Below are 13,319 nucleotides of genomic sequence, written 5' to 3' on the forward strand. Positions count from 1 at the left end.
GGTCCTGGAGCACCACTGAGACGTGGCGGCGGGGTCCTCACGTCCTCAGTTGGTCTGGTAAGTTCATGGTTGTGGTCTGGTCCCCCAGTAGGCTATAGAAATGAGGGAACACATGCTACGATTACAAGAAACATTGTGCAATATCTCTCTGAGTTGATAAGTGTTGATTAGTGTTTCGTGGCATGGCAAGACTGTCAGATGCAAAATACAGACTAACACACAAGGCTCACTCACACACATTGTTTCCAGTTGTCTATGGTTTTCAAAGATCTACTTTACATGTATCCCATCACATCTCGCTAATACACAACACATGAAAGGAGACGACCCAAAATGAAACCCTTTTGAAATGAGTTAGAAGAGTGGGAATACAGGCCTGCCAGCCATGCTCTGGGCTGTGGCTGCTCTCACTGCCAGCACTGTCGGTACTGTGTACAAGTGTACTGTGTACAAGATGGCTTTTCTTGTATCAAGGGTATGCATCACACTTGTAGCTTGTTTTACACTGATCAGTAATATACCAGCATACTCCAGGAGCTTGCTCGATCGCCTTGGTGAGAGGGGTCAGGGAAGAATTTTTACAGCTCACTTATCTGGCCCCCGGGTGATTACTGTTTTTTTGCTTCCCTCTGGAATATGTAGAGAGTGGGTCGTATGCCCACCTCCCTTGTTCTCTGTAAAGCGCATTGTGTTGCCTCTGGGTATGAAATGCGCTATATAAATAAAGCTTTGATTGATTGATTGACTGATCAGTAAATAAATAAACTTTGAGTTTGTGTGTATGTGTGTGTGTGTGTGTGTGTATGCACACACACATACAGATAGAGAGCGTGAGAGAAGAGGGAGAGAGACTTTACTTTAATCCCTCTGAAAGGGATGTCTTCAAATTGATTGCCTCTCTTCAGAAGTGACTCTGAAAGCCGAACAACATGTCCATCGCCTCCAAGTCTTGTGATATCACACAGAGAGAGAATGAATAATGTCCCTCAACAATCTAACAAACACCTCTTCCTGTTATGCCCCTGACAAAAATACCCAAATACTTGAACCTGTGGCTTGGGCTTCAGTTCTGTATCCTGTTTTAATTTGAGGGTGCATATGAAGAGGTTACCTCTAAACAACAAACGGTGGCGGACAGAACCTGTTCTATCAGTCATGTGGGTCAGGTCTAAAAATACCACCACCACAAAGTCTTGTTGTACTATCTCCCGTAGTGAATGCTGAGCTCCATTTCAACAACATCATGGTTATGCAACCACCTAAATTCTTTGCTTAACCCCTTCCAAATGTCACAGCGCACAGGCTGATATAACGCGGGTTGACGTGAGGCCAGGAAATGCATGCTTGAATGTTCATTTGAAACAATATAGGCCTAGCTATGCTTTTCTTCTTTTTTTATGAGATGCCATGCGTCTGCTGTGAAAGTTATACTCCATCACCACCAGAGGGCAGTATCTGACTGCTGAGTACTAGCAGTGAACTTGTGCTTTGTGGTGAGTTTGGCAAGAGGTGGGTCTGGGATTAACTGTCCCAAAACCCTAACCTGAGTTGTTTGGGAGAAGCGTGGGACAGCATAACAATGATATCCACAAATGCGCATTGTGTCTCTGTTGCATTGTGTTGCCTCTGTGTATGAAATGCGCTATACAAATAAAGTTTGATTTGATTTGATCCAAGAGCAACATCTAGGGGGGACTTCACCCTAGTCATGCAGACGGTCACACAGGTGTGTAATTGGATTGTGTAATTTGTAGATTGTGTATGTGTAACGTGTCTGTAATCGAGCACATCACAGAGCCGGTTGCAAGATTTCACTGTATTTGTACACTGTACGTTTACATGTGACGAATAAAGATCTGAATATGAATCACACTAAAACAGTGTAAGCTTTTAGTCCCTGACTGCGATTAGAATATTCAATCATCAACTAAAAACTCACACTGTTTTCAGTGTCAATTTCACATATTATGTGAAACACAATCATATTACGTGAAATTGTGTGAAACTGAGCCTAAACTTTAGCCTACTGACCAGAAATGACAGATTGTTTAATTGCTCATTTCACCTCAGCACCCTCGTGGTCCCCGTGGCGTCACAGAGAGTTCCTGGTGTTCTGGTAGAGAGCGCCCTCTGGTGGGGACTTCGCAGCAGCAGTAGTTAGATGGACATTGTCCCCTGGTATCACACAAAACACAGGCTAGTTCTGCAACTATCCACAAGGGGGCAGTAAGTAGCCATTAATTATCCAAGCTCGGAGAGTCCAGGCGCTATCCACCCGACCTCCTCACTACTACTGTCTACCAGCAGAGGCAGGGCTTCTCTCGTAGGCGATGTGCGTAGAGAGGTTGATTGAATGGTCAATCAAGCCTACCTGGGATCAAAACGTAGGCTATAGGGCTTTCCTTCAGGTAACTGTAGGCTAAGGCTACATCAACAATATATCCGTTTTCATTTCAACTATTATTTTAAGGGCATCGACCTAATACTTCAAGTGGGCTACTTCATAGACAGGTGAGAATAGATCTAAGCCGTCAAGTAGGCTACACCCATAAGCATACAGCCTAAGGAAGGCGGGTTATGTAGGCTAGATAGACAGACATGTCATATTGAGAGGCCTAGATATTGATGTTGGTAGACTGTTAGTCTTCTACTGGGGTTAGTTTGATATACGTCCACCATCCATAGCATTGCTGGTAGGCCTACATGGTAATAATGGTTTCTCAGACCTTTTCCATATACTTATTTTAGAAATCAAAGAAAACGAAATCTATATTCGTTTCCCAACTTCCTCACACACACACACACACACACACACACACACACACAATTACAACAATATGTAGCCTATTTGCACTGCAGCGCACAGGAGATACGTAATTATCTATCCAAATATCTGTAGCGTTAATCTGTCAATCCGGGAAACAGCATCGAAGGTGCTAAAATAGCCTACTTAATAATGGAAAACACAATTTAGTATAAAAAATTATCAAAACTTGCATTAAATAGGTTAATTGTGTGACTATTATTCCTAGATAAATTACTGTATCAATCTAAATGTTTCGATTGTTTGGTTCATATTTCGATTAGCCTAATAGGCTCTGTGAACGAGGCCCGTCGTGTCTTGGGTAATCGGCTCCTCCAGGTTCTTTTCGACCGGAATTAGCTGTGAAGTGCGACAAGTGTTAAGGTGCGAACTACATGGAATGTGAAAAGTTCGCCTTCCTACAGGAGAAGTCTTTTCATAGGTTGCACCTCTTTTGCAAGTGAATATTCAACAAATAGCTACGATTGGGTTCTGAAGGCGTCAATCGTGGCTGGGGACTGTGGAAACGTTAAATTCCCATATTAACAGGTTTAGGACCTGAGGCTTTATGAAACCCAAGGAGAGGTGGACTAGCCTAATGATCTGCTCGTGCATCTGCTCGTGTATTTATGTAATGCAACTGGCACATATCACAAATATGGCCATCCTATCACTTTTTATCACCATAATAAATGAATACATTATAGCCTAGGCCTAATAGCTAATTCATCTGACTGTTGGAAAATACCCACCTGTCTGGTGATCACAAACGAATTGATGGATTAATAACCACAATTCCAGACTAAGCCTAAATCTTGAAATTGACAAACTGTAAACACGCAATTCAAGTATAGCATAGGTCAATATGCTTAGGCCTAAACTCTTGAAACCATAGTTTAGGCGGGAGGCCTAATGGTTAGGTTGCAGGTGCACGTCATTGTTTGGAATATTTTATTCAAATCAGTGCGATTGAAGTGGGTTTTATGTCAATGAAGTGACACGAGGTGACTCACAGAACAGGCGAAAGGGGACGATGGGGTTGGTGGCAACATGAGTGCTGAGTCGTCATTTGGATGCAAATGACCAAGACTTGAGGAGTCGTCTGACGTCAGGAGGCCTTAGTAAAGGCTACCTTTAGCACCGACACCACCTTGTCAACAGAGCCACATCATGTGAGACACAATCACGTCAGGAACTACCTCGCATTTCATTTGGGGAACAAACACCATTGGACTACACGAGCGAACCAGCAAAAGGATTGTTGTTGCAGTAATACAGACCTACCCATTTGCAGGGCAACTATGTCGCGTTGAAAGTCACTTTTGTCATTTATTTTTCTAAATCATGTATGTGGGATACCTTCTGGATAAAGAAAGCAGCATGTATCACCACCAAGGACCAGTAAGACGATCGAGCATCAATCTCCCTCCACAGAATTTTGTTTCTACTCCACAATACTCAGATTTTACTGGATACCATCATGTGCCCAACATGGACACGCACGCACAGTCCGCGGGCGCTTGGGGAGCTCCGTACGGCGCGCAGAGGGAGGACTGGGGCGCGTACGGGCTCGGGCCTGCTATGCCCGGGAATGCGGTTCCTACCCCGATGAACAACTCCTCTCCGGGACAAGTTTCTTACTGCTCTCCCGAGTACAACCCTATGCACGCTCCGGGATCCGCTGCATTACAACCACCGCCTGAGAATATTTCTGTTGCTCAACTTTCACCCGACAGAGAAAGGCGCAATTCATACCAGTGGATGAGTAAAACCGTGCAATCATCTTCCACCGGTGAGTAGGTCAAAAAGTAGCCTGTTGTGCAACAAACAAGCATGCACTGTTGGTGTCATTTATGCAAGGTCGTTTATGCAAGGTCTACATCTGGCCAATGTTCGTTTTGTGGGAAGAAGAGGTATTATTGTGTATTTTGATACATGCAAAACATGCTGAAGAATGCCTGGATAATGGCTTTTTTGAGTTTGCTTGAGTTGCAATATAACTTTGACATCTTGTGTAGGCTAGCCTATAATATGCCAGTCTCAATTTGGCACATGAAGCAACCTAAGCCTAGCAATATTTTTTAAGGTGAAAATGTAAGTGGATAATGGAAGGTTTGTCCTGGGATTGCAACTTCAATTTAGGCCTTTTGAAAAGTAAGCCTAAATAAAGAGATGTTCAAAAATGATAAATACAATACAATGTAGATTGTCGATTGTTACGGCAGTTGGATAGCAACAAAATGGCGAGATTTGTATGTTATAATCGAAAACCTTAATAACACTGTTATTACTGTATGTAGCCTTTAAAGGAAACGAGGAAGGTGTCAAGAATCGGCGCCAGGCGTAGCCTACTTGTAATGCTAATTTCTCTACTCCAGTAAACTAGATGTGAGGTCTACTTTTTCCGTACTACATTGTTTGGGGATTTGAGGGTAACCCGTCATATTCAGGCGGCGACTTGTTTCAACACCTCCTTTACTTTGATATGCACCAAGTGTCTTCCTCGCGCTCCCATTCTCCAAGAGTTATATTGCCGGAAAGGGTGACGTTTTTCACAGCACAAAGGTCTTGAAGGCTGCCATAAAGTTATCTACACTCTGAAAAAAAACTACATTTTGTTCCAAAATAAACGTTTTAGGCTACTCAGTCTTTAATTAAGCTAATTCGTTTACTTTGCCTTCATTTAGGCTATGTTTTGCTAGGCATAGCCTATTTGGGGCTGTTTTATCAGTTTTAATTGCCCTTTTAATTACCCTAGCTTTTATTAGATGAAGTTTGGTAAAATATCGTCTCTTTTATTTCAATTATTCAAAAACTGTATTTGACTTTGAATGTAGGCCTATCATATATTGATATAGTCTCAAAACTTTGTCCAGGAGGCACAATACATTATGAAAGTAGCCTATCATAGATATTTTTTTCAAATAAATGTCACAGGGGTGCTGACGTGTTAGTCAGTGATAAATCAACAGGAGAAGCCTGATCCAAGCGAGAGACATTTCTGAAATAGTATCGCCTTGTATCTCCTTTGTGTGTCGTGTGTTGCTTCTTAACACTTCAATGGAGTTTAGGTAATATCTCTACGTCTCTTTGTTCTGCAGTTTGTTCAAAAAGTGACATCAGAGGAAGATCAGAGGAATCATTTGCATATCTACAAACAAAGCAACACAATCTAGATTTATATGACAGATTAGGCAGTCCTTATAGGCGAAAGATTATGTTTAAAGATATGAATAAAAGAGGAATTTTATCAGCATACTATTAATTATTGGTAGTGAGATTCCACGTCCCTTAGCCTACTTGCAATTACCAGGTCCACACACATTGCTTTTTAGCACGAATTTAATATCAAACATTAGGCTATACATTTTCTTACTGGCGCTGCTGATATGGGCGACAGTCATGGAATTGCATTGTTGTGTCAATTTGATGTTAATTGCAGGCTGACTACAATTATTATTGAGATTAGTTTAATTCAACATTTTTTTCCCATTTGCGTTTCATTTTCAGGCAAAACGAGAACGAAGGAAAAATACAGAGTGGTTTACACCGACCATCAGAGACTGGAGCTGGAAAAGGAGTTTCACTTCAACAGATACATCACAATCAGACGGAAGTCAGAACTTGCTGTCAATCTTGGCCTCTCGGAACGACAGGTAGGCCAAACAACTAAGATCAAATAATTAAGATATAAGAAATGTGTTATTATAGGCATATCTATGAATGCATATAGATATGACTTGGTGTAGGCTATGACATATGGAGCTCAATATAGGCCCACTATTTTCTAATTATTAAAAGTTATTTATCTTGCATTTACAGGTCAAGATCTGGTTTCAAAATCGTCGCGCAAAGGAGAGGAAATTAATTAAAAAGAAATTGGGTCAGTATGATGGCAGCGGTGGATCGGTGCACAGTGACCCAGGTTCAGTCAGTCCTCTGCCCGTGCCCGGGTCACTCAGTCCGTCGGATATTCACAGCTCTCTCTACCCGCCCGCTGGGATGAACACCTTGCCATCTATCAGGAACGTACAGCAAGTTACTGTCACTCAGTAAATTCGTTTTTGGACCATCCAACATAACTGAGCACTCCGACACGCTGAAAGGACAGTCCCACAAAACTTGGATCCCTATACGGATTATTCAAACGTCCTGAAGCACATGCTGCGGATTACGAGATGTCGAGTAACAAGACGATTTATAATAGCAACGAAATGCTGGAGGCTCTTGAGATATTGTTTTTTTTATAGAATAGTTTTAATGATTGAAAAACATACAAAAATCAACATATGGTCCAGAAATTAATTCTGAAATTGTTTTGTCTGAGTTTTTAAGATATAAATATCATTTTCTGTATGTGATTAAGTGTATGTGTTTGTAAATAAAACGAAAAATCCGGTACATTTTATTTGAAGTTTAACTGGACAAAACCACCTGCTTTGGAAAAAAGTACTTTGACCTGTCAGAATAATTTTGCAACAGGCATATTTGCTCCAATTTGAATGCAAAGCACACTTCTTAAACTTCAACAGAACAGGGACACCCGGGATTTAGAATGAGACTTGAACGTTTGTTTGATCCAACGTCCAAAATGTAAATAAAATGTGTTTTTTTTTGCAAATAACTAGGCCTTCGTTATGCTTATTTCCTAGGCCGCCTGTTCTTCTGGATTTTTTTAAATAGCCAACTGATTGAAGAAACTGTTTTATTACCACAAAGTGACATTATCCAAATCAAAATAAATCATACCATCTCAAGGACTTCAGAAACCGATCGTAGGTTACAGCCTAATGTGTGATCAAAATCACAAGACAGCTGTGCAGCACTCAGAGATGCACCAATTAGCCACAAGTCTTTGTCACCTTCCCACCAAAACTCAAACAGAAGGTTAGACACGGTCCCATCTATTATATTTTCCTAATCGGAATAACATTTTGTTGATGTTTTTAATATAGGCCTAGTTTAGGAAGATGTAGCAGCTGCCCATGTAGGCACCATGGAGGTAGGTAGGCACCCACACACACCAGGATGCGCGCCCCGCTGCAGCACCAGGGAGGCTGGGGAGCAGCACCGGGCAGGCTGGGTAACAGCACCAGGGAGGCTGGGTAACAGCACCAGGGAGGCTGGGTAGCAGCACCAGGGAGGCTGGGTAGCAGCACCAGGGAGGCTGGGTAACAGCACCAGGGAGGCTGGGTAACAGCACCAGGCAGGCTGGGTAACAGCACCAGGGAGGCTGGGTAACAGCACCAGGGAGGCTGGGTAACAGCACCAGGGAGGCTGGGTAGCAGCACCAGGGAGGCTGGGTAACAGCACCAGGGAGGCTGGGTAACAGCACCAGGCAGGCTGGGTAACAGCACCAGGGAGGCTGGGTAACAGCACCAGGGAGGCTGGGTAACAGCACCAGACAGGCTGGGTAACAGCACCAGACAGGCTGGGTAGCAGCACCGGGCAGGCTGGGTAACAGCACCAGACAGGCTGGGTAACAGCACCAGACAGGCTGGGTAGACGCGCGCAGCTGTCTGGAGACGTCATGAGCGTCTTACTACCCAACATGGCGGACTTTGACACCATCTATGAGCTAGACGAAGAAGAGGAGCGTGTAGTGAGTGAGGAACACCTGGCCAGATCTTGCCCAGAGCCTGTGGTCATGCGTGGGGCCGGGCACATCACAGTGTAAGCAAACCCACGCTATTGAGAGCCTTGTCTCCAGAATCCGTGTTGTTGTCCAGCTCTGCCTCACTAGCTAGCGTGTTAGCATGCTAACCACAACATTGCGTGTTGTTGGTAGCCAGCTAGCCTAGCTAGCAATGTAAATACAACGACTGTCTGTAACTGTACTACCTCGCTAACAAGCTTACAAAGCCCCATACAATGCATTTTTACATCTATTATCTAAAGGACTAAGGCGTTGTTGGGCAGGATATGATGAGCTATCTCATCACAGTGGGTAGCATAGCTTTACTGTTAGCTAGCTGTCTATTGCTAATAGCTGCTTAGCTGTCCCTGGCTTCATTAGGATCACTTTGTCTAGCTACCTACCATGACCATCTCTCCATGCAACTGGGGGGAATATTGGTAGCTGGCAAGAAACAAATGTGATTTGGATTAGGAATTATAAGAAAGTGTAAGGTTAGCTAGTACTTGCTGCCAGTCCATATTCATAGACATTTGATTCGATGTAGTCTAGCAATACAATTTCTGTTGCTGCTGGAACTATCTGCTTATTATTTGTCATATAAGTGTAGACACAAAAGAACAACCTTTGATTTGGAGCATGGCAGTATTATAATCATCTTCAACACATCTACAGCACCCCAAACATTGTCTATAGCTTAAATATTCTGCAATGTAGGTGATTGGCCTATACGTGTTGAAATGGCATAGTCAATGAAACATCTGTTTCTATTCTTACTTTAACAGGTTTGGATTGAGCAACAAATTTGATACCGAGTTTCCCTCAGTTCTCACAGGAAAGGTACAGTTGCATAATTCATACTCTGTACTTCGCTCAAAGCGTTTTCTCGTGCAAGGCTTTCTGTTAGATTCCAACCGGTTTGTGAATTAAGCAATTAAAGCCATTATGGTGGCTCTATTGTTGTCGTAGACCATTGAGAAACCAGGCACCCCTAAATTGCTCTCTTTCAAGTGTCTTGGATCTGACGGTGATGCGTTTCAACCAACACACCACAGTACAGGCAAAGACGCCTCGGTGTGCTGGAGCAGAGGTCTGTCAATGAATAACCCGTGGAGCTCAGTTGGCAGGGACTGCAGTTGTAGGGAGGACACAGATCCAAGTGATAAAATAATGAATGAACGACTATGCCCATGAATGAAAGACTATGCCCATGCACAAGAAAGGAAAGCTTCCTGGGTCAGACACTGCAACACAAAAAAAGCTCCAGGGGTAAGAGCAGGGCCGAGGGAAGTGCAGGGCAGTAAAAAGTACCTCCAGTATTGTGACCCAGGGTGACATGTGATGGATGAGGTCACGATTATGATGATTGAAGGGTACAGATCAGGCCCTGCTGGGCTTCAGTCTAAGGTCTTTGGCTGTTTGTGAAGAGACCTTTGCATCCTGTCATAAAAGATTACGACCCCCGGTTTTATGGCGTACAGACCCAGAGAGGAATGACCATCCATTCATGTTGTTTGGACGGCGCGGCCACAGGCAGCGAGCTTATCTCTGCCACCTAGCCCCTCCTCTCCGCCCCGAATAATCTGGAGCTCAGTTAGAGAGTTACAGGCGAACCATTGAGAGATTTCATCTGATCTCTGGAGAGCATCTGCAAATATCTACCTGTTGGTTTTTCAAAGCTCTTTGATCCTCCAGCACAGGTTTCTTTAGAGCAATTAGTGGATTTTTTTTCCACTAAGGTCAATACACCAGCTGTCTTTCTCCTTTGATTTATTTTATGGCTCAGGAGAAAAGCTTCTAATGAGAATTAACTTAAAATGAAAATCTCATCTTAAATTCAACAAAAATTTAAATTCAACCGATTCTCTTAGATTTAACTGAGAATCCCAAATAGAGAAGTAAAAATGACAATCCCTCTTCCTAATTTTCTTTCTCTTGCCCCCACCACCCGCCCTGCCCCTCCCCAGGTGGCCCCAGAGGAGTTCAAGACGAGCATCAGCAGAGTGAACGCCTGCCTGAAGAAGAACCTGCCCGTCAATGTGAAGTGGCTGCTGTGTGGCTGCCTGTGCTGCTGCTGTACAGTGGGCTGCAGTCTGTGGCCGGTTATCTGCCTCAATAAGAGAGTAAGTCATCGCCCTCCCGTCACGTGACGCGCGGTCGCATTCTCCCCCCACACCGGCGCTCATAACTCAGGGCCCGTTAACAGCCGTGCACACGTACTGGTCCTGGAAGTGCAGGAGCGGCAATAACAAGGGGTGTGCAATTACTGGCTCTGTGTAAAAATGATACATGGCACCACGCAGGGCCTGTCCAGCTGAAGTGATTCTAACCCCCATGTTACTGGCAACGCTGGGAATTATTACAAGGTGGTAAGAATGTGAGTTCAGTCCATATCTGTGTGTGGTGCTGTGGTTGTGGTGTTGTGGTTTGTGGTGCTGTGGTCGTGGTTTGTGGTGCTGTGGTTGTTTTCATTGCCAGTTGTAAAAGGAGGTGTGAAGACGAGGAGGGAGTTGGTTGGTTTTAATCTTGTGCTCTCACTCTTTTTCCCCGCAGACGAGAAGATCAATACAGAAGTTGTTACTATGGGAAAATAACCGGTTATATCACAAGGTAAAACTAACTACAAATTGCATATTGGCAAGTGTCTTGTCAAAATCTGTGTCAGTGTTCAATGTTGGGGCAAAAGAAATGTGATTTAAACACCCATTTGTTTAATCATTATGTCATCATGTTTAGCTTTAACCTTTAAAGGAAACTAATTTCCCCCCTTAGCTATTCTCGTCTGATCTAGCGATCTGGAGGCGAAGCAGACCAGAAGGTCAGCAGTAAAAGACGTGTTAATTTTGTTTTGTCTCGGAGGGGGTGTAGAGTGACAGCTAGTAGCGGTGCAGAAGCATAAAGAGAGCTCTTCAGGGTGTCTGGCCACTGCTTGACCCCGGTCCAGACGTGCTTTAAAGCCTTCCCCAAATTCCCCTTACACTCTAGGGGAGATCGCAGACAGATTTGCTAAACAGACAGTGTGTGTGTGTGTGTGTGTGTGTGTGTGTGTGTGTGTGTGTGTGTGTGTGTGTGTGTGTGTGTGTGTGTGTGTGTGTGCGCGCGTGTGTGTGCGCGCGCGCGCGCATGTGCATGTATGTATGTGTGTGTGTGTGTGTGTGTGTGTAAATATGTGATGCCCATTTAACTGGTCTCTGTCTCCTCCTATCAGCTGGGTCTGCACTGGAAGCTGAGCAAGAGGAAATGTGAAAGCAGTAACATGATGGAATATGTAAGTGGAAGAAAAAACTATATTCTGTAATGGCCAATACTGCATATAAACCACGGGGTCCACATTATTATGGCTTTGTTCTGTAACAACATGTCAACGATTCAATGTTAAATCATTTCTCTTTTTTATTTTTTGGACAGGTAATTCTTATAGAATTCTTACCCAAATATCCAATATTCCGTCCGGACTGAGGAGGCTGTTGGAAGACAGAGTGTGGCCCTAGACTGAGGAGGCTGTTGGAAGACAGAGTGTGGGCCTAGACTCGTATCCTGAGTGCCTTGTACATATGTTGGAATAGGGGTCTGCTCTCTCTTGATGACGACCCCTTACATCTCCTAGTACCTTGTACATTAGAATTTGCAACACTGTCACTTTGCTTTAGAGCAGATTTTGCACATTTCTTGACAAATTAGTAATGCTCCCTTTGTTGCACTCTAATCGTTACATGTGACAAATACAGTAAGTGATTGAAAAATATTATACTGTTAAGAAGTGCATTTACTCCAAAGAGCCATCAGCCTACCACATGTATTGTATGATTATTTGCAAAGAACATGGCATCTCGAGCATCCTTGCCTTATATGAAACAGCGGACACGTTTCTACACATGACAGGAGGAGAATCAAAGCGGGTCGCTCAGCTGGTTAAATGCTGGATATTGGTTGTTCCCTAATCAATTACAATTTCTTTGCAAGTGGATGGGATGTTTGAATATGCCTAACTTACAGTTACATCTTTGTTTTTCATTTCACTTTGGAAAAACTAGAACATATGAATATGTAAATACCATGTTAGGATGGGAACTGTACAGTAGTATGCAATTGTTTACATAATGTTGTTTAACGCTTTCATTTGTTTTTGCCAAGATACTGCTGTACCATAGTATCATTTATGAAAGATGTCTACCTTTATAGTTTAAATGGACCTGTTTACCTAGTAAGCCATATATAGTTACAATGTAAAGCGATGCTGGAGTTTGGACTGAGAATTGCACTTGAGCTCATCAACATGTCAGGGTATCAGAGGGTTCCGAGGTTCTGACTGCATGTTATCTGGTTTTTGCCAACGAAGGAGAAAAAGTTCAAAAAGTATCAGCTATTTCAATATGAGTTATCCTACAGTGTACTGTTGGGAGGCCAAGAATCGGTCTCCACGTCTCATTTGTTTTGTCCATGATCTCATTGCAACATTTTATTTTATAGTTTTGTACTCCCCTACGCTGTATTTTGTCTTTGTCCGGTGTTCAAACAGCGTACAGTATGAGGAAATCCTTTATTACACATTCTGATCAGTGTTAAACTTTCCCTGGATTCTATTTGCTGCATTAGAGTTCCTCTGGAACTGTAGGACGGTACACAGTGCAGATAGATCTGCTCACTTGTACCTCCTGGTATTGGTCCTGTTACATTTCCCTGTAAATGTTTGCCATGAAAACACTCGACCCCTATGGAAAGCAGAAATAAATCAATGATTTTGAATTTTCTGTGCTGTTGTCATCTTTCCACCTTTTATAGTAACAACAGTTGACACGTGATTTGGTTTGAATGCCATGTAAAGTAAAACAGATCATCTTAATTGACCTCTGGTAATGTACTTAGCCCATAGCCTGCCTG

At 43.2% G+C, this 13,319-nt stretch overlaps 2 protein-coding genes across 2 annotated transcripts; both read left to right on the plus strand.

Moving 5' to 3' along the window:
* Nucleotides 1-4,147: 4,147 nt before the first annotated feature.
* On the plus strand, nucleotides 4,148-6,859 carry cdx4 (caudal type homeobox 4; the record flags this gene model as incomplete). The annotated part of the gene is made up of 3 exons (XM_084448831.1): nucleotides 4,148-4,595; nucleotides 6,314-6,459; nucleotides 6,626-6,859. The coding sequence occupies 3 exons, from the start codon at nucleotides 4,148-4,150 to the stop codon at nucleotides 6,857-6,859; spliced, it is 828 nt and encodes a 275-aa protein (XP_084304957.1).
* A 1,365-nt stretch (nucleotides 6,860-8,224) lies between these two features.
* chic1 (cysteine-rich hydrophobic domain 1) lies at nucleotides 8,225-13,121 on the plus strand. Its single transcript, XM_084448728.1, has 6 exons — nucleotides 8,225-8,476; nucleotides 9,224-9,278; nucleotides 10,406-10,561; nucleotides 10,992-11,048; nucleotides 11,647-11,706; nucleotides 11,847-13,121. The coding sequence occupies exons 1-6, from the start codon at nucleotides 8,334-8,336 to the stop codon at nucleotides 11,895-11,897; spliced, it is 522 nt and encodes a 173-aa protein (XP_084304854.1). The 5' UTR covers nucleotides 8,225-8,333; the 3' UTR covers nucleotides 11,898-13,121.
* The last annotated feature ends 198 nt before the right edge of the window (nucleotides 13,122-13,319 follow it).

The sequence above is a fragment of the Borostomias antarcticus genome, assembly GCF_949987555.1.
Source record: "Borostomias antarcticus genome assembly, chromosome: 14".
Classification (NCBI taxonomy): domain Eukaryota; kingdom Metazoa; phylum Chordata; class Actinopteri; order Stomiiformes; family Stomiidae; genus Borostomias; species Borostomias antarcticus.

Excerpts from the sequence above, each read along its gene's own strand:
- chic1 (XM_084448728.1), top strand. The coding sequence starts at position 8,334 with ATGAGCGTCTTACTACCCAACATGGCGGACTTTGACACCATCTATGAG. Across the intron at positions 9,279-10,405 it reads CCTCAGTTCTCACAGGAAAG|GTGGCCCCAGAGGAGTTCAA; the intron begins GTACAGTTGCAT and ends GCCCCTCCCCAG. Across the intron at positions 10,562-10,991 it reads TTATCTGCCTCAATAAGAGA|ACGAGAAGATCAATACAGAA; the intron begins GTAAGTCATCGC and ends TTTTCCCCGCAG.